At 36.9% G+C, this 25,927-nt stretch overlaps 2 protein-coding genes across 5 annotated transcripts in view; both read left to right on the plus strand.

Moving 5' to 3' along the window:
- raf1a (Raf-1 proto-oncogene, serine/threonine kinase a) overlaps nucleotides 1–25,927 on the plus strand; it is a 778,989-nt gene that overhangs the window by 373,777 nt on the left and 379,285 nt on the right. The gene's annotated exons all lie outside the window — the stretch shown is intronic.
- On the plus strand, nucleotides 4,129–24,942 carry wnt7ab (wingless-type MMTV integration site family, member 7Ab). Of its 2 annotated transcripts, XR_015523079.1 has the most exons (5): nucleotides 4,129–4,383; nucleotides 4,736–4,962; nucleotides 13,652–13,923; nucleotides 22,663–23,924; nucleotides 24,195–24,481. XR_015523079.1 is itself a non-coding variant. In XM_087306485.1 (4 exons), the coding sequence occupies exons 1-4, from the start codon at nucleotides 4,313–4,315 to the stop codon at nucleotides 23,143–23,145; spliced, it is 1,053 nt and encodes a 350-aa protein (XP_087162611.1). In that variant the 5' UTR covers nucleotides 4,129–4,312; the 3' UTR covers nucleotides 23,146–24,942. The 2 variants fall into 2 exon arrangements, 1 of the variants encoding a protein (XP_087162611.1); XM_087306485.1 differs by having other exon boundaries at nucleotides 22,663–24,942.

Raw genomic sequence — 25,927 nt, forward strand, 5'->3', positions numbered from 1 at the left:
TCTAAATATCTAAATATTCTAAATATCAGAGAGTTTTTAATATCGGAAAGAAATCTGGTTAGTTTGCATCAAATAAAACGAAAGTTCCTTCATGTACCTAATAAAGTGACCGGTGGGTGTATTAAATAAGTTTAATTTGAATTAATTTGACACAAAAATGGGGCATTTCAGGCTTTCGTTGACTCCACTATCTGATTATGCCAGTAGGGGGAGTGACCGCTGCTGAAAGGTGCTGAACATTTTTCTTAAACTGATAAACAAATACTGTTAAGTATTCATGTGCAATTGTTATTTGAACTAATGTGGCTTATCCAAAAATGAAAGGACTAGAATGTGACACTGCAGTCATTACAAATTTGTCTGAATGACATTTCTGATCAGGGGCATAGTTTGTTGGGGATTGGATGGTGGTGAGGGGGGAGTTTATTAGGGGGAGGTAAATCCACCCAAGCCCATCTCCTCCCATATTCTATGCTTGCAATTACAACCCCCAATATATCTACAAGTAAAAATGGTCAAATTAAATTAGTTAATCAAGTACACCCACACTTCAAAACTTTAAACTTTGGTCCATTTAATCTGCTCAAATAAGGGATTCCTAAAAAGTTTGCATTTAGGCAACAACGTGGTTCTACATATTTAAAAAAATGTGTCAGCATAGCAGCAGATTGAAAAAAAAAAACAGGACTAACGTTAACTCTAAAAAACTATGGAGTCTTATAGAGACTACAGTGTTCATTTGTGCATCCTAAATCTGCACATTTATAATGCCTCATAGTTGCTGACATTATCTTCAGCAGTTTTAGGGTTAAATGTTTAATGGCGGACGGCTGCTTCTCACTCAGGGCCAGTGGTGTAAAGTAACAATAACAAACACTCAAATTACTGTAACTGAGAAGTTTTTCTCAGGAATTGTAATTTACTAATTAGTTTTAAAAATGTGTACTTTTACTTTCCCTTAAGTACATTTTTAGTGCGGTATCAGTACTTTTATATAACTACTTTCCTTGCGGTCACTACTTTATTTTTTCTTGTCTATGCATGGGGATTGGCTGAGTAGAAAAATCAGTCTTGTGATTCCTGTCCAATCCAATCACACAGCAAATCACATCATACTGAACTAACTCAAGACATGGATGCTTTATAAATGCAGCAAACCGCTTGGAAGCATTAAAAGTGTCCAAGAAGATGCCCTAAATCTTTACAGGCAACGATCCAGACTGTTTACACTGCATGTCAATGATGAGAGGATGACGGGTGTTTACTTAATGATGACCAAATCACCAAATAGTCTTAAACAATAATGCACTACAGAATGTTAGTTTACACACACACAAGCACAAATTGCGTGTAAACTCATCAGCTTTACACAGCGTAATACTCACAACTCTTGAGTACTTTTAAAATGGCTACTTTTTACTCATACTTTGAGTAATATTTAGACTTTTACTCTACTTAGGCTGCATTTTTGGGCAAGTAGTGGTACTTTTACTTGAGCATGAATTTTCGGTAGTCTTTCCACCACTGCTCAGGGATGTTTATGCTAAAGAGCGAGAGATGGTCACTAGCGGGCAGGTGGCTTTATTCTTCTGATGACAGCACAAAGCAAGAATGTCAATCAAAGTGTTTCTGCAGACTGTTTGAATCAAGTGTGATCATAAAAAATCAAGTTAATTCATTTTTGACATTAAAAGCTGCCTACACAGGGGACGCGGACTCAGGGAGAACATGCAAACTCCACACAGAAACGGCAACTGAGCCAGCCGAGGCTTGAACCAGCGACCTTCTTGCTGTGAGGCAACAGAACTACCCACTGTGTCACCTCATTGGGGCTTCACCAGCAGTATCTACAGCTAAATGCTAAATGTAGCAGCACAGTGGCGGAGAGGTCGATGGTTCGAAACCATCCTCTGCTAGGGTGACTTTTAATATTAGTATGTGAGTTAAATTGCTATGTTGTTTCAGGCAAATGTGAGCTTGCACTGCAGATTAGTCATATGGTGCATTTATTTCATTTTTTCCCCCATTTATTTCATATTTAAATTTATTTAAGTAAAGATTATGTTTCATTAATATATTTCCTATTGTAAATCTATCAAAACTCATTAATTTATTCAAACATCATTTAGAGAAATTTAAATGTGATTTTTTTGACGATTCCAGATTTTGAAATAGTTAACATTATCAAATAGTCAACATCAATGGAAAGCTGATTTATGTACATCTATCTATATTCAGTTTCCAAAAACTAACATGTATGATGGTTTTGTGGTTCTGGGTCACAAATGTGTAATGGGCAATAAATTGATCGAAAAAAACGTGTATATATAAAAGATGTCCATTACGAAATAACATTCAGAATAAAACAAATAACAAATAAATTACCTAACTAACTTTGGTCAAATGTTTTGGGTATCCTTCCACAAGCTCCTTACAATAGTTTGAAGGAATTTTGGCCCATTCCTCCTGACAGAATCGGTGTAACTGAGTCAGATTTGTAGGCTTTCTTGCTTGCACAAGCTTTTTCAACTATGTTCACAGATTTTCTATAGGTTTCAGCTCAGGGCTTTGTGATGGCCACTCCAAAATATTCACTCTGTTGTCCTTAAAGCACATTTTAACTAATTTGGCACTATGCTTATGGTCATGGTCTTTTCGGAAGACAGCACAAAGCGAGAATGTCAATCAAAGTGTTTCTGCAGACTGTTTGAATCAAGTGTGATCATAAAAAATCAAGTTAATTCATTTTTGACATTAAAAGCTGCCACACAGGGGACGCGGACTCAGGGAGAACATGCAAACTCCACACAGAAATGGCAACTGAGCCAGCTGAGGCTTGAACCAGCGACCTTCTTGCTGTGAGGCAACAGAACTACCCACTGCGTCACCTGATTGGGGCTTCACCAGCAGTATCCACAGCTAAATGCCACCTACAATGTAGCAGCACAGTGGCGCAGAGGTCGATGGTTCGAAACCATCCTCTGCTAGGGTGACTTTTAATAGTAGTATGTGAGTTAAATTGCTATGTTGTTTCAGGCAAATGTGAGCTTGCACTGCAGATTAGTCATATGGTGCATTTATTTCATTTTTTTCCCCCATTTATTTCATATTTAATTTTATTTAAGTAAAGATTATGTTTCATTAATATATTTCCTATTGTAAATCTATCAAAACTCATGAATTTATTCAAACATCATTTAGAGAAATTTAAATGTGATTTTTTTGACGATTCCAGATTTTGAAATAGTTAACATTATTAAATAGTCAACATCAATGGAAAGCTGATTTATGTACATCTATCTATATTCAGTTTCCAAAAACTAACATGTATGATGGTTTTGTGGTTCTGGGTCACAAATGTGTAATGGGCAATAAATTGATCGAAAAAACGTGTATATATTAAAGATGTCCATTACGAAATAACATTCAGAATAAAACAAATAAATTACATAATTAACTTTGGTCAATGTTTTGGGTGTCCTTCCACAAGCTCCTCACAATAGTTTGAAGGAATTTTGGCCCATTCCTCCTGACAGAATCGGTGTAACTGAGTCAGATTTGTAGGCAATCTTGCTTGCACAAGCTTTTTCAACTATGTTCACAGATTTTCTATAGGTTTCAGCTCAGGGCTTTGTGATGGCCACTCCAAAATATTCACTCTGTTGTCCTTAAAGCACATTTTAACTAATTTGGCAGTATGCCTAGGGTCATGGTCTTTTCAGAAGACAGCACAAAGCGAGAATGTCAATCAAAGTGTTTCTGCAGACTGTTTTAATCAAGTGTGATCATAAAAAATCAAGTTAATTCATTTTTGACATTAAAAGTTGCCTACATTCACTCACTGCTGCCACACACAGTTTAATTAGCATATAAAAGTGATTTTTAAAACATCCCTTCAAAACATCTTTTAAGGTCAAATAACAATCAGGATTTTCTTAAATGCACAAAGACAAGTCTTCCCAATATGTTTTTGAGTGAGTGGTGGTATTCATAATAAAAGCTGTACCAAAGACTTATTGGCGGAATGAAGGCAAGCAGTTCTGTGTACAGTATGAAGGCGTGGGTGGGGCCCTCAGCGCATCTGAACACGCCCAGGTATATAAAGTCCTGCAGGAGGGTGAAGGGGTCAGACCCGCACCGGCACATCTGCTGTACCTGTGCCGCTATGAAGACTCTCCGTACACTGGATACACCTTGAAGGTGCACTGCATTCACGAGCACAGCTGGACATCAAACCTGTTACAGACTGACTCTGAAAGACTCTCTATTCAAACTGAAGATCCAGCTTCTCGTTTTACAACACATTACCATCATGAGCAGAAAAACCCGACGCTGGATGTTTCACATTTTTCTTTGTCTCGGAATAATCTACTTGAAAATGGGGTGAGGATCAAACACGAACGCGCTGTACATCTTATAATGTTGGAGTAATGTACATCATATTTTTGAAGAATGCATACAGTTACTATATTTTGTCAATAGTTTTGCAAGTTTAACTTCAACACTGAGTCAACACAATAATGCGACAACGAAGAAAAAGACACTTATTGTTGTATGCTTTCCAAACGCACTGCTGCGCGCGCTCGTTGCGGTGCGCGCTCGTGCCCTGAAGCCCATCTCCAGACTCTTCCCTGATGTCTTTTTTTTTTTGCATCCCATATTTCGCATGCATTTGAATATTTATTAGATTAGGAAGTGTTGATATATTCATACGTAGTTCTGTGGTCGTTTGTAGGGGTTTCTCCACCGTGTTGGCGCTGGGAGCGAGCATCATATGCAACAAGATCCCCGGACTGGCGCCCAGGCAGCGGATCATCTGCCAGAGCCGGCCGGACGCGATCATCGTGATCGGAGAGGGCGCGCAGATGGGCATCAACGAGTGCCAATTTCAGTTCAAGCACGGCCGCTGGAACTGCTCCGCGCTCGGAGAGAGGACCGTCTTCGGAAAAGAGTTGAAAGTGGGTATGTTGGAAACTTTCTCATGCGTGTTTTTTAGTTCGGGGGAATTTGAAAAACTGTTTCGGGATACGAAGAGGGAATTGGGTTTATCGGTGTGGATAAGATACACGGTGTAATTTATTGAGGGAAAGTTGATTGGTATTTGCACATTCAGACTTTTGGAGTTCATAAAATGAAGCATTAATTAAAAAGACTCATCTAACAAAAAAAAGAGAGTCATATTTCATATATAAATAAAAAAACATAGAACCCTCCTTATTATTAAAATGTCTTAGTATATAATAAGAAATGCAACAACAAACTTATTCTTCGAATTCTCCAACAAAAAAAAATCAATTGATTGATATTGATTGGAAAAGAACATGGCTTCTCCCATATAAATGATCCCAAACAAAGCAAACAATTCTACACAAAATATATCCGGTCAATGCATTTATCTCAAGATTTACTGATATTGCAGATAAGTGTTCTTTCTGTCAGGAAAATGAGGAAACTTTGACTCACATTTTTTAGTAAAATCTCACAAAAGTTTTGGTCAGATCTATAAAATTATTTGAATAACTCCCAATCAACAAAACAAATCTTTAAATTGAAAGATTTTATTTGTTATTATTCTAGTTGCAAGAATAAAAATGAAGAATGTTTATATAACTTTTTTATATTATATGCAAAATTCTTTATCCACAAACAAAAATGTCTTAAATCCTCTCCCTCATTTGCCCATTTTTTAATTGAAATTGATTCTTTGCTTAAAGCTATACGTCTATCTAACAACAAAAAATTCTGCAAGTTAATAGAAACTTATGAAAATATGATGCTTCCAGTATGTTAGTAATTAATGCTTTCTGCATTTTTATTTAATTCAATTTTGTACTTCCCCTTTCTTTGTTTTGTTCTCTTTTTTTTCTTTCTTTTACTTTTTTCACTTATTGTTCTTATCACTTTGTAATATTATATTCTTGTATTCCAGTCTTCTACAGATTACTTCCTGATTTATATTGTACATTTATTCTTTTCTAAATAAAAGTTTATTAAAAAAATAAAAATAAATATTAAATAAAATAAATTCAAAAATCCGAGAGACAATAACAATTTTTTTAAAGAAAAGCAAATTAAATAATTTTTAATAATTAAAAAAAATTTTTTTTAAAAGACTAATCAACTTGACAACTTGTGACATATTGTTTACCACGCTACTTAAAATATTCAGTCTAAAATCGCATGTAAGTATTTTAAAATAACATTAGCACTTTAATTTACTATCGACAATGTTGTATTTGGATAAAAATTTACTGCTAATATGATTTAGAATTTGCAAAGAATAATTTACTGACATTGATTTATAGGTGAAAGTCTGAATGTGTGAATAAACCAACTTAACATCAATAATCTGAGGTAAATAGTTATCTAGGTTAAGTTAAGATTTCAATGCTGAACTGTGTAGCAGAGATACTTGATCATAAAAGTGTATTTTTTCTTGCTTGTTTAAAGTAAATAAAAAAAAAAAGAGCTGAAATAACGCAATTATTGAGATCTTTTTGGGACAGCTTCATTGTTTTATGTTCAATCCACTTTATTTTGTTAAGTTAACCTAATTTGTCTTGGGGAAACATCAATGAATATGGAACCTTGCATTTTTTACAGTGTTTAGGCCTATACAGTCACTTAAAGTACATGATATAGGAAGCATCACAGTATACTCCAGAACAGAACCAATCAGTAGATGTACAAATAATAAAAAATACATATATTTTGGACATGTCCTTTCAAACTGCTTAAGCATGTTTGGAGATTTTAAAAAGTTATTGCAATTTGTTAACACTTTATTTTAAATAACAACTGCACTATTAACTACTGATTTATTATTATCTGCTTATTAATAGATATTGGCAGTTTATTAGTACGCTCTCAGAAAAAAATGGTTCAATGTTGTACCAAAGAAGGTACAAACCCTTGTCACTGGGGCAGTACATTTGTATGGGACAGAATTGTACCTTAAGACAAAGAAACAAATTACAATTAGAGACCTTTGAAAAGTAATGGAGTAAATGGCTGGCTTTCTCCTCAACGACAATACAATTGAACATTTACATAATTCTAGAGGTTATGCATCATTGTGAAAATATGTTTGACAATCTTTTATTATATTTTATTTTATACTTACTTATTTATTTAGATGAGGTTAATTTAATATTCTTATACATGTATGTATGTACAGATGAAGTCAGAATTATTAGCCCCCTTCGAATTTTTTTGTTTTTCTTTAAATATTTGCCAAATGATTTTTAACAGAGCAAGGAAATTTTCACAGTACATCTGATAATATTTTTTCTTCTGGAAAAAGTCATGTTTGTTTTATTTCGGCTAGAATAAAAGCAGTTTTAAATTTTTTTTACACCATTTTTGGGACAAAATGATTAGCCCCTTTAGGCTTTATTTTTTCTTGATAATCTACAGAACAAACCATCATTATACAATAACTTGCCTAATTACCCTAATCTGGCTAGTTAACCTGATTACCCTAGTTAAGCCTTTAAATGTCACTTTAAGCTGTATAGAAGTGTCTTGAAAAATATCTAGTCAAATATTATTTACTGTCATCATGTCAAAGATAAAATAAATCAGTTATTAGAGATGAGTTATTAAAACTATTATGATTAGAAATGTGTTGAAGAAATCTTCTCTCTGTTAAACAGAAATTGGGGGAAAAGTAAACAAGTGGTCTAATAATTCAGGGGGGCTAATAATTCTGATTTCAACTGTATATGGATATAAATGTGTGGAATGGATGTATTCGCCTATATATGTATGTATACATATGTATATTTATGTATACATGTATTATTTTTATTTGTTTGTTTTGTTCCCACTGGTTATATGTTCCTAAAAAGTCAATAAAATTAAGTACAAAAAAGACAAAGAAACAAATTTTGTACTATTGCAGTTTGTACCTTTAAGGACATTACATGGGAAACCAAAATGTACCATTGGTTTTTAAAACCTGCAGATACAATATTGTGCCTTCATTAAATCTGATCCATAAAGGTACCACCACAGTGACAAGACACTTTGTACCTCAAAAATGCTTACCAAACATTTATTTAAAGTGCCTTTAATGTTAAGTTTACAATACGTATAGTTTTATGTTTAACCAGTTGTTTTGTAATATTGTATTATAGAATAAAATAATTAACATTTTAACATTTATAATTCATAGAAATATGCCTTCAAGTCATATTTATTTTCATAGAAATTGTAATAAAGAAAAAGTTGATCAACATTTTTGAACCTTTTATATGTGGACAATTGTGTACCTTTATTTCAGTTGTACCATAAAAGGTAGAGAACAGTACAATAAGAGGTCTTTTCTGTACCATATAAGGTACAATCTTTACAAAGGTACAAAACTGTTCCACAAGGAACATTATTTGTACCACAGTGTACCTGTTTTTCTGAGAGTGTGCTTATAAAGTTTATTCTACATCCTAATACCTAAATCTAATGACTGTCTTAATACCTATTAGCAGTAAAGTAGAAGTTTATTAAGCTAAAAGCCTTAGTTAATGTTTATTAATAGCAATAATTGTACCTTAAAATACAGCGTGACCTGCAATTCATATGTTGGATCAAAGACATTTTGGTGTCTGGATGAAATTACACTGACAAAAGTTAGGCTGTGAGTGTGTGTGTGTGTGTGTGTGTGTGTGGATGTTTCCCAGAGATGGGTTGCGGCTGGAAGGGCATCCGCTGCATAAAAATTTGCTGGATAAGTTGGCGGTTCATTCCGCTGTGGCGACCCCAAATTAATAAAGGGACTAAGCCGACAAGAAAATGAATGAGAACAACTCTGTTAATAGATGGATAAAATGTGGTGGTTTCAAAGTATAAAAAGGTACAATGAGTGTTTTGACCCTTTACTCAGTTTTTTTGGTCTTTAAAACCATTTTGAATTGTAACACTTACCTTACACATTAAGCAGTGTTTAATGTAAATACAGTAATTTAAAAGATATAGACTAGTTTTTGGAAATAGCTACATAATGTCAGTGCTGATGCCAATAATTAATCTGATGATGTTTTTACAGTTTTAGGTTACCATTTTGAGATCAGGCTTCTTAAAGCACATAGATGGCTCTATAAAGAAGAGAATAACGTTATTTGAAGGGCTGTATATATGTTTAAAGCCTACTAAACTTCAAATCTCTCGGATTCTCTTTGTTTTTAAAAGAGCATAGCTCCCCTTTTTACTCTGAAAGCCATGTTGTGAGTTTGGTGTTAACATTTTTTGTGCATGTATCAGTGTTTGGGTTGGTATTTTCTGCCTGAAGAGTTTTTCCACAGGTGTAAATTACAGAGCATGATAAGATGTCACCTGAGACAAATGGACTTTTGCTTTGCCATTCCAACCTGCTTAAAAATATGCCACTGCTACCGTCTTAGTTTATAAAAGTTCATGAGGTCCAAGTTCTATCTAGTTTATAGTGACATTTAAAGGCTTAACTAGGGTAATTCGGTAAACTAGGCAGGTTAGGGTAATTAGACAAGTTATTGTATAATGATTGTTTGTTCTGCAGACTAAAAAAAATTAGCTTAAAGAACTGCAAAAATGCTTTTCTTGCTTAGATTTTTTGTCTCGTTTCTGGTCTAAATATCTAAAATTTCCAACACAATCTCACGGCAATTCGTAACTTTTTCATTTAGTGGCTAATTTGTATGAATTCGTACGATCTAATTCGTACAATTTAGTACGATTTGCTCATCCCCCAATGACGGTTGGGGTTAGAGGTGGGGTCAGGTGCCACGCCTCCTTTTTAAAATCGTACCATTTCGTACGACTGAACTCGTACGAATTCGTACGAATTAGCCACTAAACTGGCAAAACGTAAAATACTTATGTTTTCTCGTGAGATCAGGCTGAAAATTTCTTATATCAAGAAGCATTTTCTAGACACGCAAAACATATGGTCTTGTTTTAAGAAATAATATGCCAAAATTAAGTAAGTTTTTCCTTAAAACAAGCAAAATAATCTGCCAATGGGGTAAGCAAGTTAATCTTGTTTTTTTCTTTTGAGGGAAGATTATTTTGCTTACCCCATTTGTAGATTATTTTGCTTGTTTTAAGGTAAAACTCACTTAATATTGGCATATTTTTTTCTCAAGTCTAGAAAATTCTTCTTGATTTAGGAATTTTCAGATATTTGTACTGGAAACAAGACAAAAAATCCAAGTAAGAAAAGCATTTTTTGCAGTGAGGGGCTAATAATTTTGTCCCAAAAATGTTTTTTTTTAATTGAAAACTGCTTTTATTCTAGCCGAAATAAAACAAACAAGACTTTCTCCAGAAGAAAAAATATTATTAGACATACTGTGAAAATTTCCTTGCTCGGTTAAACGTCATTTGGGAAATATTTAAAATAGAAAAAAAAATTCAAAGGGGGGCTAATAATTCTGACCCCAACTGTATCTATGATGGGGAGTTTTCCTGGTGGTCAGTATGCAAATATTTTTTTATATATATTTATATACTGTACACAGCGCTAAAGTACAGCATCTTAACATTGGCTTTAGTCATTACTAGTGCGCGTTGTATAAATGTGGCAGCGTTATTGAAGCATGCTCAGGGTCCGTATGCGATATCTAGTGTGTGTATATATATATATATATATATATATATATATATATATATATATATATATATATATATATATGGTCATATGTTCAGTTATGACATTTTAAATGCAAATTAAATTAAATGACATTGTTTTTTATGACAACTTGACATTAACAAATATATCACAACCTGTTTTTGTTTTGTCATGGCATTTTGACATTACCAAGACAGCAAAACTTGTCATAAATCTGTCATAAACATGATTGTCATGAAGCCATAATAAATGTCACAACGATTAACTTTTTAAGTGAAAGAAACTATATTTGACATTAAAATGTCCCATTAAATGTGTCAGATTTTTAAGATCATCATTAATATTTAATGACATGAAATTCAGCTTGTACCACTGTAGTTGAGGTAAAAAAAATATTAATAATGGTTTTATAAAATTCATAACATTTATAATGGCATTTAATCATGTTTATGACGGATTTATGACTAGTTTCATTGTCTTAGTGATGTCAAGTTGTCATAAAAAACAATGTCATTATTGCATTTAAAATGTCATAACTGAGCGAATGACACTTTGGGCTTTATTTTGAAGATTCATGCGCAAAGCGCAGGGCGCAAAAGCATTAAGGGCATGTCGGAATCCACTTTTGCTATTTTAGGGATGGATAAATCCGCTTTGCACCGTGGCGCATGGTTTAAAAGGGTTGAGCTTATTCTCTTAATGAGTTATAGGAGTGTTTTGAGAATAAACCAATCAGAGACTCATCTCCCATTCCCTTTAAGAGCCAGCTGCGTCGCGCCATAGTGCATTTGCATTTTACATGACGACTTTGTAAGTGGAATAACTGAGCGTCTTACTAGCAAGAAAACAGTTAAACAGAGCAAATGCAGCGCGAGAATGAGAATTGAGCCTCCTCATTCTTTACTTTCACTTTCGCTCTCATGGACAGGGAAACGTGTTGTATGCAGACATCCAGTAGCCTATACATAAATTATTTTGTTTGTTAAGGGCAAATATTTGTTTCAAAACTGTTTCTAAATTCAGTTTTAATTTCCAGCAAACTAATAAATGAACAATAATATCGAAGTGTGTTCCTAATACACACGCTGTGCCCCATATGGTCTAAAACCTGACAGGTGGACAAATCTAAGCTGTTTTTTAATAAACAAATATAAATATGCACATAATAAATAATACTGCTAATAATAATAACATTTTACTAAAGCAAATTGTCATGAATAAACTGAAAAAGCCTCCCGAGATAAAGAAGGCATGAAGGCAGGGGTTTTTAAATTCATGTAGGCTAGAAAATAATATGTTTTGTAATATTTTAATTCTTTATATTTATATCCTATATATATTCTTATTATATCCTATATATATATATATCCTCAATATTTTAATTCTTTTTCATATGTAAAGATATTTGCGTATTGCTCTACATTTTGTGTGTGTTAAGCAGTGTGTAAGCCAAGCGCACAACTAACGTGCGCTGCGCTGGACTTTAGACCGGCTTTGTTCTGGGGCCTCATGTATCAACGCTGCGTATGCACAAAAACTTTGCGTACGCCAGGTTTCACGCTCAGAATCGCTCACGTTTGGATTTACTAACAATGAACTGAACGTGGGAATGTGCGCAGCTTCACGCCAGCTTTCTGGCTGGCGTACACACATTTTTTGTGCGTGTTTGTTTTATTTCCATTGGCGACTCCTAGAGGCAGTTGTGTTAAATTCCTCTCTACAAAGTGTCTGAGCCTTGCAATGGCAGCTGTATGAGACGGGTTCATCTAGCAGGTATATAAGGTTTCCATACCACACAGTTGACCAGCCAAACATTAAAGCACAATTTGCAGCGGTCGCCTGTTTTCTCAATGTAATCTGAGCTATCTACTGCACGCACATTGCTATAAAGACACTATCTGAAGATGAATTTGCATGCGTGAATCAGAAACATTTCCATTCAATAAATGTGCAAATAAAATATGATGCACAAACTTATTAATGATTCCTACTAGTCTTTCTCGTGATAAATAGTAGGCAAAATATGATATGTAGCGGGGAAAAAAAGAAGAAAGAGTTCATCAGACGCTGGATTCGAGCCGAGTTCATGCTCGAACGTGTCAAAACATGATCACATGCGTCTTACGAGCTGCGCCACTGAGACTGTTAAGGGCACTGCAACATTTTACACCTATAAATCACACTATTTCTTCTTTAATTCACTCAGTGCGATGTTCAGACCCAACTGTATTAACCGCATCAGCTAAACTCTCCCACTCAATTTTTTTCTTTTGTTGTTGATTCCGGAGAACAAAAAAACAAATAACACCGCTTTTCTCCGGTCCACCTCCGAAAGCAGCACCTCCAATTCACATTCTGTTCAAAGTTTCTCTTTTTGCTTGCTTTTGCCATTGCTTTTTCGTTGGGTTTTACCATTAGCATAGTCATTAGCATATTCATACAGGGGAGGAGGCAGGGAGGGGTTTTGTGCTCGTGCATGTTGCGCTCAGTTTCACGTTCATTCGGATGTACTAAAGAATATGCGTGAGATTCGGCGTACGCAGTGTTTCATACATCTGATTTTTTTTCTGCGTACACACATTTACAGCTTTTTGCATACGCAATGTTTTAGTATGATTTCCACGCAAGTGTTCGTACATGAGGCCCCTGGTCTATAGAACAGACTATTATAGTTCCTCAAAATAGCAACGCGCCAGCAATGTGCCTCAACACACCTTCTTTTTTTAGACCAGAGCGCCTATGGGCGCACATATGAGCGCAAATGCATTTGCTATTTAAACAGCGTGGCGCAAAATGTCAAAACGACTCTTGCGCCAAGCTGAAACTAGCAAACAACAATTGCATCGTGCCTTGCATTTCGCCGGGTGTATGATAGGGCCCTAAATGACAGTTGTTATTAGCATGCAGAAAATCTTATTCACATTCAATACATGATTATAAAGGTTTAATGACAGTCTTATCAACCTTCAAGTTAAGTGTTCCCAACTTTTGCAGCATGTGTTGTAAAGTATATGTTGAAGGAACTGAAGTTGTGTCTTGTGTCCGCAGGCAGTAAAGAGGCTGCTTTCATGTACGCCATCATCGCAGCAGGAGTGGCTCACGCCATCACATCGGCCTGTACGCGGGGAAACCTCAGCGAATGCAGCTGCGACAAAGACAAACAGGGCTTCTACGCTCATGACAATGGCTGGAAATGGGGAGGCTGCTCGGCAGACGTCCGATACGGCCTGGGCTTCTCCAAAGTTTTTATGGATGCTAAAGAGATAAAACACAGCGCCAGGACTCTTATGAACCTGCATAACAATGAAGTAGGACGGAAGGTTTGTATTTGATTCTCAAAGTTTTACTTTGTGTGTGTTTTTTGGCAATAAGCATTTTCGAGCTCCTCCTTGAAGGCTCTGACACACCAGCTTGATAGTCGGCTGTCAGGGAATGTCCCAGTTTTGGTTGTAGTCTTTGTGGTGTGTTGAAGTTAAACATTTTAGATATAATGCAAGCTATTTCTTCAGCTTTATTCACCACTAGTTCTCTAGTGTCGGCTCAGTGTGCAAGGGCCTAAAGGCTAAATATGTTCAAGAAACATCCAAAACCCCCAAAAGCAATGCATTTTTTGCTGACTTGTGTACGTACATCATTTGAAGAATCTTCTGCTGGTGTTCATGCTTAAACCCATCCCCCATAAAGTCACACACCCTCGGTTTCTGGTTTGGTTTTCTAGAAAACAGGTAAACATCAGCAAGGCTTTAATATGTTGTGTGTTTTATTAGACTGCACAGAGCAGCATTTTAACAGGAGCCTCAAATGTATTAAGTCTGATAAAACAGCACTGCTGCTTCTTCAAATGATCATGAGCTGAAGAACCAGAAGCAGTAGATTGTGGCATAATAAAGTATGGACTGTGGGTAGTGTTTTGAAAAGCAGACATAAGAGAAAAGTGCATGGGCAATTATACAAATCAAGGTTATTATAGTTAACAAAAACGAATGAAAATACGAAAACTAAAATGTTAAATAATTGTCGTTAACTGAAATAAAAATAAAAACAAGTTTTTTTAAAAACTAGAACTGAAACTGTATTGTGTACATACAAAACTAACTGAAACTAACTAAAATTATGGCAAAAACCTCCTTCGTTTTCGTATTTGTGAGTGTGTTTAATACATAATCTTACTGTTAGCCTGTTAGAAGTAAATATAATTTGCGCTGCAGGTGTTTGACCCGTACGGCACCTCAGAGTCTGTAGTCCTGCTGCCATTGGGCAGATCGAGCCGGTTCTCCTCCAGTCATCCTCGCTGTTAATTGCTCCCGCGACAAAAACAACGAGTGGGCATGACATTAGCATGGTGACAGCATTAGATACAGACACTTTAAACTATTACTTTAACCCATTTGTGCCCAATAATGGGTTTTATTTCTGTATCGCGATCGCAAACGAATCTTTTTAACCGGATCTTCTAAGTGAACCGGTTGAACTACTTCACAAAATCAAACTGAATCATTTGAAACAATTCGTGTCTCCAGTAAGCACTTATCCACAAACTACTTACTTTTTAACAAGCCTAATACCCCCTCTAACTCTAAATAATCCAATATATACTCTCATTCAGTTATTAGAACAGTAACGTTGCATTGAGAAGCGGTGAACCGATAATACTGCGAATGCGTGATTCAGTGAATCAAACACAAACAGTATATGACGCCTGCTGTGCGACTGAACTTAACTTGAACAACTGCAGCGCAGGTAAACCGAGGGCTCAAATGACAGAATCTGGTGAAAACCGTTAGTTTATTTTATAACAGAAAATCATACTGGAATTTAAATAAGTGAATCATGCTTAAGTTTGGTTGCAAAACGTTACTGTAAGACATTTTTCAGATCATGGTGATGTTTTAACTGACTGAAATTACTATTGCTGACTACATAATGTTGAGTCCTAACATCCACGTTAAATATCTGAACTTCCCATCACTACTGTTTATCTAACCTCAGAAGCAGCCTTGCACACATATTGTACTTAGGGCTGCTATATTGTGGGCTTTTGTATTTGAATTTGAGGATGGGTAGATGGTTATGATAGATGATAGTGTTCATGTATCCTCTGAATACGTTTCAAAAAATGTATTTTATTATACAATATTTATTCTATTGATTTTGAATCTTGCACCTAACAAATATCTTCAGAGTGAACTACTTCACTACTGTACTTAAGTACTAAAAGGCTGTATCTGTACTCTACTGGAGTATTGTTTTTTCTCCCACTTCCACTTTTACTTCAGTACATATTTTCGATGAGTTTAATACTTTTACTCCGATAGAATTTTTATGTGCTGCATCGTTACTCGTTACTAGGGGTGTCAAAATGATTGATATCGGTTCAGTAATAGATCAATACTGGTTATTACGTGCTGACGTCATTTATCTCCTAGTCGCAATGTCGCAGTAGAATACTATGGCGAAGGAGGCGAGGAGGAGTAAATAACGCTCTTACTACAATGAAGTAGCTGTTTCACTACTACGTAGAAATGCTGTAAAACTTCATCTTTACCTCTCTCTCTTCCTTTGGACATTTGACCGCTGCGCTGGCGTGTTTGTGAGGTAACTTTTCCTCTCCTCTTGGCTGTTAAAGTGATACTTGTGGATTCAGTCATTAGTGTGCCTGAAGTGCAAGTTTTCTCCACTGTGTCTATTACGGATTACCTGTGATAACTGCGTATTATGCGCATACAGACTATAACCGCGGCTGTTCTTCCCGCCATCGGTGAACAGCGCTTTCATTTCTAAAGCCGATTGCAGCCCTTTCTGGTTAAAGTACAAAATTGTTTTACAAATAATATATAAAAATATTAATTTACTTATAGATTTTAATTAAAAAAATTCTGAAAGCAAAATGGAAAGCATCATCAATGCACCAAATCGAATCGATGGCATGATAATCGTAACCAAACCGTGAGACCAGTGTAGATTCACACCCCTACTTTTTAAAATTATAGACCTTTTTCTTGGCGGCTGCATGGAGGGCGCCATACTGACCAGCGTCTTCCGGTAGAATGTTTAGAACTTCCATTTACATCGTTTACAGCTAATAATTTGCGATCCGAAATTGGGTTTCAGTAGGGTTTTGAGTGGATCACGGAGTGTTTTTGTGACGTACATCTTTGAAAGGCATTAAAGCTGTTATAATCTGTCAGATCTGTGGTTCAAGCGCGAGAGAAAAAACAGTATCGTAAGCTCTGCTTCTTTTCGTTCTGCTTAATCACGTGCCCCAAAAAAAGATATCTAAAATAAGCAGAACAACATGATGTCTTTTGACTGCTTTCTTTAATAACTACATTACACAATACTTGTACTTTTACTTTCAGTACTTGAGTAGTACATTTTGAAATAAACTACTTGCAATACTTAAGTACAAAAAGTGTTGAACACTTTAGTACTTCCACTTAAGTCTGGTGCTTAAAGAGCACTTCAACTTCTACTCAAGTCACTTTTTCGATAGAGCACTTGTACTTTTACTTAAGTCTGGGTCTCTAGTACTCTATACATCTCTGACCACCACACACGCAAACACACACAAAGAAAAATTTACTTTACTAAAAATACTTTACTGCTTTATTAGTGTTTTACAATGTCCGGAATTCAGTCTTGCAGACGGTGAGTGACTGAGGCAGAGATAGACAGAGTCATTAGTGATTCAGGTGAGTATGAGGAAAAAGTGCTGATAGTTATATATAAGAGATCATTAGTCACATGTTTTAAACACAGCTAAAGAGAAAAATATGTGCATGTTCAATCAATCAATCAATCAATCAATCAATCAATCAATCAATCAATTAGTCAGTCAGTCAGTCAGTCAGTCAGTCAGTCAGCCAGCCAGCCAGCCAGCCAATAAATCAATCAATCAATCAATCAATCAATCAATCAATCAATCAATCAATCAATCAATCAATCAGTCAGTCAGTCAGTCAGTCAGTCAGTCAGTCAGTGAGTCAGCCAGCCAGCCAGCCAGCCAGCCAGCCAGCCAATAAATCAATAAATCAATCAATCAATCAATCAGTCAGTCAGCCAGCCAATAAATCAATCAATCAATCAATCAATCAATCAATCAATCAGTCAGTCAGTCAGTCAGTCAGTCAGTCAGTCAGCCAGCCAGCCAGCCAGCCAGCCAGCCAGCCAATCAATCAATCAATCAATCAATCAATCAATCAATCAATCAGTCAGTCAGTCAGTCAGCCAGCCAGCCAGCCAGCCAATAAATCAATCAATCAATCAATCAATCAATCAATCAATCAATCAGTCAGTCAGTCAGTCAGTCAGTCAGTCAGTCAGTCAGTCAGCCAGCCAATAAATCAATCAATCAATCAATCAATCAATCAGTCAGTCAGTCAGTCAGCCAGCCAGCCAGCCAATCAATCAATCAATCAATCAATCAATCAATCAATCAGTCAGTCAGTCAGTCAGTCAGTCAGTCAGTCAGTCAGCCAGCCAATAAATCAATCAATCAATCAATCAATCAATCAATCAATCAGTCAGTCAGTCAGTCAGTCAGCCAGCCAGCCAGCCAATCAATCAATCAGTCAGTCAGTCAGTCAGTCAGTCAGTCAGTCAGTCAGTCAGTCAGTCAGTCAGTCAGTCAGCCAGCCAGCCAGCCAACCAATCAATCAATCAATCAATCAATCAATCAATCAATCAATCAATCAATCAATCAGTTAGCTTTTATTTGACATTTAAGATGCTTGTAATTTTTCAGTTCACTGCTTTGAAAGTGTAATAATCAAAGGTAATTTAAAAAATAATGTTCAATAAATATTTATTACATACACTGTTAAAAAAATTTCAGATTTTTACAACATGTTACTGTAATTTTTCACAGTAAATGACATTAGTATCACTAATAGATTTAACTGTAAACATTCACTTGTACTTTTACTTTCAGTACTTGAGTAGTACATTTTGAAATACTTGTTGAAGTATTGTGGAATACTTTAGTACTTCCAATTAAGTACGGTTCTTAAAGAGCGCTTCAACTTCTACTCAAGTCACTTTTTTGATAGAGCACTTGTACTTTTACTTAAGTCTGGGTCTCTAGTACTTTATACATCTCTGATCATTACAATGAATTGCAAAATTAATGTTTGTAGATGTAGTCATACTTCTGTGGTTATTTTGGTGATAGCAACTTAAAAGTAGAACAAAAGTAGTGTAACATTATATTTTAGAGACAGTGGCATTGTAGTGTAATTAATTCCATTCAAATGACTGTACTAGTAATTTGTAATGCATTACATTTTGAGCTTAACTCTGATGCCTTATCAGGACAAGTTTGTAAATGAGCACGTGTGAATGACATGAGGGTGACCGACTTGACATTTTTGAGGGAACTATTTCTTTAAAAGGTTTTATCTGTCAGTCAAGTGATGTTTTGGTTACACTGAACGGATCAAGTGAAAGTCAAGTACAAGGAAAGATTCAGTAACTATGGCACTGCGGTTTGCAGCCATCAACAATCCGGCCCCAAAGCCAAGACTCAACTGGCACAGCAATAATGGGAAGCTTTTAGGGGTAAGAGCGGTATAAGTGGTAGCGTTTGATTACAAATCAGATCAGCTCCAACACACAGAGCTCTGTGCAAAACCACTCCCATTTTCTGCTCAGTTAAATAGACATTGGCTTACACCAGTATCCCCTATCTCTAGCTTTGATGGAAACGTTTCATCTTTAATGTTGTTTTTTTGTCTCAACTTTCAATGCACAACCGCCAATATTCTTAAAAGGCTTTTTCGATGTTACCTGCATTTAGAGGCCACGCTTTTTTCCGCATATAAAGTTTAGATATTTATACAAGGCCTTTGATGTGAAATAAGGGGAAAAGTCCCCTGGGAAACACTCGCACTTGAATTGGTACTCTACTTGCAGACTTAACAATATTAATGGATATGATCAATAATATTCTACATTAAAATACACCTTATGTTGAACACATATTCACTATTTATTATTTCTCAGTAAACTCCTAATTTTCTGCTTGTTTTTTTTTTTTTTTTTTTTAGCAAGGAAGCTGTTTTAGCAGTTAAGTTAAGGTAAGACGATTAGATGATGTAGAATATTATCATAAGACTAAGGCATTATTGTGTACTTTATAAACATTAATCAAAAAGCTAATATGCAAGGAAATAAGCAACTAATAGAATAGAAAAAAATAGGTATGGGTGATACCACAATTTTTAATTTCGATACGATACCGCTTTTTTGTTAAAATTTTTACGATATCGATACCTCTCATTATTTAAAATATTAATGTAATTTTTCAAAATAATGTTAATAAAAAATTCATTACATGTGTATGTATATATATATATATATATATAGTGTGTGTGTGTACACGCACACACATCCATATTCTATATACACACTACATACACATACATACTGTATATACACATTGCACAGATATACACACACTTATATTTAATCTTATTTACCTAATGGTAACAAGAGCAAAAGAGAGAGCTGATTTATTTTATTTATTTTTATTTAATTCTTATTATATATATATATATATATATATATATATATATATATATATATATATATTTATATTAAGGGTGTCACGATCCTCCAAATCCTCGATTCGATTACATTTTCGATTCTAAAGGCACGATTCGATTCGATTTTTGATTATGAATAATTAATTATTAACGAATTAATTATTTGTAGCCTACCGTTTAAACTACCTGACCTGGATGGTCTTTGTTTTACCCATAAACAAATCATACAGTAAATGAATAAAGGCAAGATACACACATAATTACCACCTGTCAATCACTTTTTCTGCGGGACTCGTGAATAGGCAGTGATCTGTGTCGTTATAAAGGCGTCGGTAAAAAAGCTGCACAACCAACAGGAACCAGCCAACAGTATCTGAGGTGTTCGCTAAAATGACTGAGTGCAAGTGAGTGAAAGACTGAAGCAGTCCTCTGACTGCCTGGACCTGCTGTCTCGAGCGCATGGCTGTGTGTGCGTCTGTGTCTGTGTGGTCATGTGATGTGCATTTTCAGAGGTAGAGAGGAAGGAGGGCTGCTCAGAGATGCTACACGCCACTGTGGATGTCAAATCGTTGTCATTCTAATATGCCATTTAAAAACAAAGACAGTGTAAACAGGGCCTGAGTGTGTACTTTTCGCGAGCGGATTTGCAACGGGGGCGGGCGGAGGATCGCGATGCTGGTGTTTTCTATCGGACGAACCGTACGTAATACGTACATAGCAGAGCTTGCAAAACTGTGTTTTTTGTCGACAACACGAACGTTGTCAACATAACTCACTGGAAATCCAAAATGCTTCCACACCGGCGACTTCATTGAAAGAGGAGAGGGTTTAAGTTCTGTCGACGGGTCTCCTGCTTCTGCAGTTTAACAAGCACTTCAACAAACTTGTTTTTTTCCCACTTGGCAAGCCAAGCTGACATGACATGGGGGCGTGGCAGCATCGACGATTCTATTTTTTTGATTCGATAATCGAAATTGTACATAAATTTCGTGACACCCCTAATTTTTTTTTTTTAGGACAACAGTTTCTGAAACTGAAAAGATATCCAACTATTTAGTTTTAAATGATAAAGAAATCTGTGTTTTTGAAACTAATAAAAACAGCAAAAGTCAATGATTCATTTAAATGATTTAGCCTGACATGTTTACTGTTCCAAAATATTTTACAAGTTTCTCAACATAAAATATATTGTTTTTAGAGGGGTGAAAGTTGCTATTTTTTACCCAGACATTTAAACAGAGCATATTTTAGAGTAGTGAGCACAATATCGTGAAACCGTGATATTTTTATCCAAGGTTATCATACCGTCAGAATCTTACACCAGCTCATGCCTAGTCGTAACATTAAAATAATATTACTTTTAAAAAGATCTTTCAGTGACCTGTTTTTTTAACTAGGGCATGCAGGTCTGCCAGACAAAAAGAGGTCAGAATAATCACTCTTGCTCTCGCAGTCAAGCTTAATGAGGGGTGAAGAAGCTTCAATCTTTTCGTTGCCTTGTTTCCCGTTTGGTCACAGAGAGTAAATTCATGACACCGTCACTTCTCCTCATTCACCCCGGGCCTCCATGCTAGCTAACTGAGCCTTTTCTGTAGGAAGGCATTCATACCATCTTATCTGAGCAGCTAAATTGCCACACAGTGAACTGACTGGCCTCACAGCATCATTCTAGCTGCAGGTTTTTGTCTTGGGAACAGTAAAAGAGTGCTGTGTTTGAACGCTCCTCCCATTCAATGTCATGATGCCCGGCTCTAAAAACATAGTGAAGCTGAGCTGATGTTTATTAGGTAAGGCTCATCTTGATCTTACCAGAAAACAGAACGGTTTTACATAGTGGCAAGAAATTTGTAGAAATGTATGCAATTTTATTAATGTAAATATGCATGGCTTTTTCGAAAGAGGCATATCCCTCACGCCTCATTCACACGGGGCATCAGCATCAACGCTTCCAATTCACTTTGAATGGGTGACGTCAGGCATTGCCGAACTGCATTGTAGATCCGTCGGCGCCGCTTCAGAGGCGTTGCTCGCTGCAGAAGTTGGGACTAATTCAACATTTCAAGCGCTGACGGAAGCGTCAGCCAATCAGATCGCTGTATGCAAATACATCAGCTAGACAGTGGCTTATTGCTGACTGAATTTCATTGGCTGACGCTGCTTTGATGATCGCTTCAGCCCCAACTTCAGACACCCCCTCTGTCAAGCGTTGACACTGAAGCCCCGTGTGAATGAGGCGTAAGCCCCACCTCTAAAATCAAGTATGGAAGATTAGATTTGACCTTGTACTTGTACTTGAGATGTACTCACGTTAGCGTGTTTCTACAAACTCTCCCGCTAATAAAATAGTTCTGAATGACAAAACGATGCTTCATCAGTTGCTCAAATGTAACACCGGCATAAGAATTAAAGCCACTTTCTCAGTTTATACAGGTTTAATGGTCTTCTGAGTGTGCTGAGAATGTTATATGATCTCTGTTATATTCTCTGATCAACATTGCTGTGTTGTTCTTGGTGCAGGTTCTGGAGAGGAACATGCGTCTGGAGTGTAAATGTCATGGCGTGTCTGGCTCCTGTGCCACCAGAACCTGCTGGACGACCCTGCCCAAGTTTCGAGAGCTGGGATACATCCTCAAAGACAAATACACCAGCGCTATCCATGTGGAGCCGGTGAAAGCCACACGCCACAAACGACCAACCTTTCTCAAGATCAAAAAACCATACTCATACCGCAAGCCCATGGACACAGACCTGGTGTACATCGAAAAATCCCCCAACTACTGCGAAGCGGACCTGCGCTCCGGCAGCATCGGGACTCAGGGGCGTGTTTGCAATAAGACTCTGATGCACCATCCCAACGGCTGTGACCTGATGTGTTGTGGCCGAGGGTACAACACGCACCAGTATTCACGTGTGTGGCAATGCAACTGCAAGTTCTTCTGGTGCTGTTACGTCAAATGCAACACGTGCAGCGAGAGGACAGAGGTGTACACCTGTAAATGAGCAGCCACTTGTTGGACCTCGTTTAAGCAAAGATCACCTTTAAAAAGACGACCCAGTCTGGTGGCATTTGCTTTTTTGCACAAGACCTAACTCTAGACGTGCTCTCTTCACTTTAATGGACGAGCATCAAAGCTTTACTCTGTAGAAAGAGTTGCTCATGACGAGGAAGATGTACTTCAGAAATGCTGAATCCAGTCTTGTGTCTGCAGGATCCTGAACCTGTCTGGATTACCTGCTCTACTCTACTGATAACAACTACCTGCACCTTGATTTACCAGTGGACTCTTGAGGCCTGAAACTCATTGGGATGAAAATTAGGGACTCAATAGAGATTTTAACAATTAATCCAGGGGTGTCCAATCTCGGTCCTGCAGAGCCGGTGTCCTGGAGAGTTTAGCTCCAACCCTAATCAAACACACCTGAAGCAGCTAATCAAGCTGTAGACATACAAGAAACTACCTGGCAGGTGTGATGAATCAAGTTGGAACCAAACTCTGCAGGACACCCCGGAATCAATCCAACAGAGCACAACAGCCTGGTTTCCGAAGTAAGTCAGAGATTGTCATATTTGTTTTTTTGTATACTCTTGAGATTGGCAGTATGTAAAAGGTATAGATAGAAGCACACACAACTAAATTATTTTTTATTAACAAAGTAGAGGAGCATGTTCAGATAATTAAACTGACCTAACTCAAGACGAGCACAACTTATAATCAACCAACTCACAGTTGTATATGTAGAGCTGACCTACCTCAGTTTCCTGACAGACAATATTCCGAGCTCTGAGTCGGTCTTATGGAGAGCACGCCAAACACACTTATTCTTTAAGCTGGTTATTATATGTAGGTGGGAACTTTGTGAACTGCAGCATGGGCAGGGTCATTTCTAGATGATTACTATCATTGCAGGCGATCATGCACCTGGTGGTGCCCTAGTTTGCCTATGCCTAGAAATGGTACCAGGCATGGGAAAAGTGTGTGCCAGCAGCAGACAGTAGGCTAGAGCAGGAGTGTCCACACTCGGTCCTGGAGGACCAGTGTCCTGGAGAGTTTATCTCCAATACTAATCAAACACACCTGAACCTGCTAATCAAGCTCTTACTAGGTATACTAGAAGATCTCCAGGCAGGTGTGTTGAAGTAAGTTGGAGCTAAAGTCAGCAGGACACCGGCCCTCCTGGACCGACTTTGTAAACTCCAGGGCTAAAGCATTCTGTAGGCTTGTTTCAGTGTTTCGTAGGTTGTAGGTTGCTAGGCAACCGTTTTCCCAGAGGATGAAAAGCTGACAAAACATTGCTGTCACTCAAGCACTGCAGTGTTTGTGTGTTCTGTGTTTATCTGAGAAAACTAATCTTACCGAAATATGAAAATAATGAATATTCCATACAAGCTGAAGCTGATCGGTCAATTCTTGTCACGTGACTCGCGGTGAACATGTGGAAGGCATTGGCGCGAGCGTGTCACCTCCATTGGAAACAACAAACTTGTGCAAACTCTAGAAATACCCGATATGCGTATGGCCACTAAAAGTTCGCTGTCATTTGCAGTCTCCATCAGTTGATCTTCTTGCATAGTCATGCTGGATTGACCTGACTTGTTGACAACTGCGTTGCGAATCCATACCTTGGCAGTTCGTGGGTCGTTCACTGGGTCTTTTCCCCTTAGCAAAGACACTCTCCAAAGACGTCTGTTTCTTACTTATTTTGCTACTTGTGGGTTAAACTTAGACACTCAAGTGACTGAGATGTAAGCGAGAGAGTTTGGTCAATTTTCAAAATTAAAGATTTTTCAAAATAAAAGATGGTTCAGATTCAGATAATAAATAAAATGGAAATAATTAATAATTTCTTGTGCAGCCCGGTACCAATTGATCCACAGACCGGTGGTTGAGGACTACTGAGCTAGAGGATAAAATGAACTAAGGCAACATGACCATTCTCCTAATTGTCCACTGCTAAGAAATGTTTAAAATATGACGCAACCCCTCACAGAGCTTCTGAGGCCCTCTTGTGGGCTGGGACCCCCTTGTTGGGAACCACTAGGCTAGAGCAGTGGTTCACAACTATCAGCCACAATCGGGTCCTTATATATTCAGTTGTTTTGAATTCTGCATTTTTGGCGTAACGTCCTCTTTGCTATGGGGCGGCTCTTGATTTTGGCTTTAGCTTGTACTGTGATGAGTACTATGATGCAAAATGAGCTTTACTTTTTAGTCATTCATATCAAGCAATTTGTCATTAAGAGGCAGTACTCAAATCAAGTGCTACTAATTTTAAAGTAAAGGATTTTGTTTAAAAACTATAAGCTGTGCTGCATCCCAATTTGCCTACCTATACTGCATTCAAAAGATCTCTTGTGTGTTAAACAGAAGAGTATGCAAGTTATAAGACATAGTACTTCCTTGCTATTGGACCATTGTGTTCCACATAGGCTCATTCTGAAAACGTAGCCTATATACGTTTCTGGAGATCACAAATAATGTGGTGGATCTGGTGGATTTTCGCGAGAACAGCAGGTGCGAATGGAACTCGCGAGTGAAATTTGAGATCTCAAAAAGTGTACACACCGGCCTCTGGGGGATTCGTGAAAATAAAAATTGCAAAAAAACGTAGCTCTTGGGACGTATTTGGCACTCTCCAGAAATGTATATAGAGGTACATTCCACATGGGCTCATTCTGAAAACATAGCCTGTATACATTTCTGGAAATCATGAATTAAGTAGCCAGAAGTATGTATGGCTGCATTTCGTCTTTAAATACGGGGCGGTATGACGCCGTTCCTTT

The sequence above is a fragment of the Danio rerio genome, chromosome 23, assembly GCF_052040795.2.
Source record: "Danio rerio strain M-AB ecotype USA chromosome 23, GRCz13ab, whole genome shotgun sequence".
NCBI classification, from domain to species: Eukaryota; Metazoa; Chordata; class Actinopteri; order Cypriniformes; family Danionidae; genus Danio; species Danio rerio.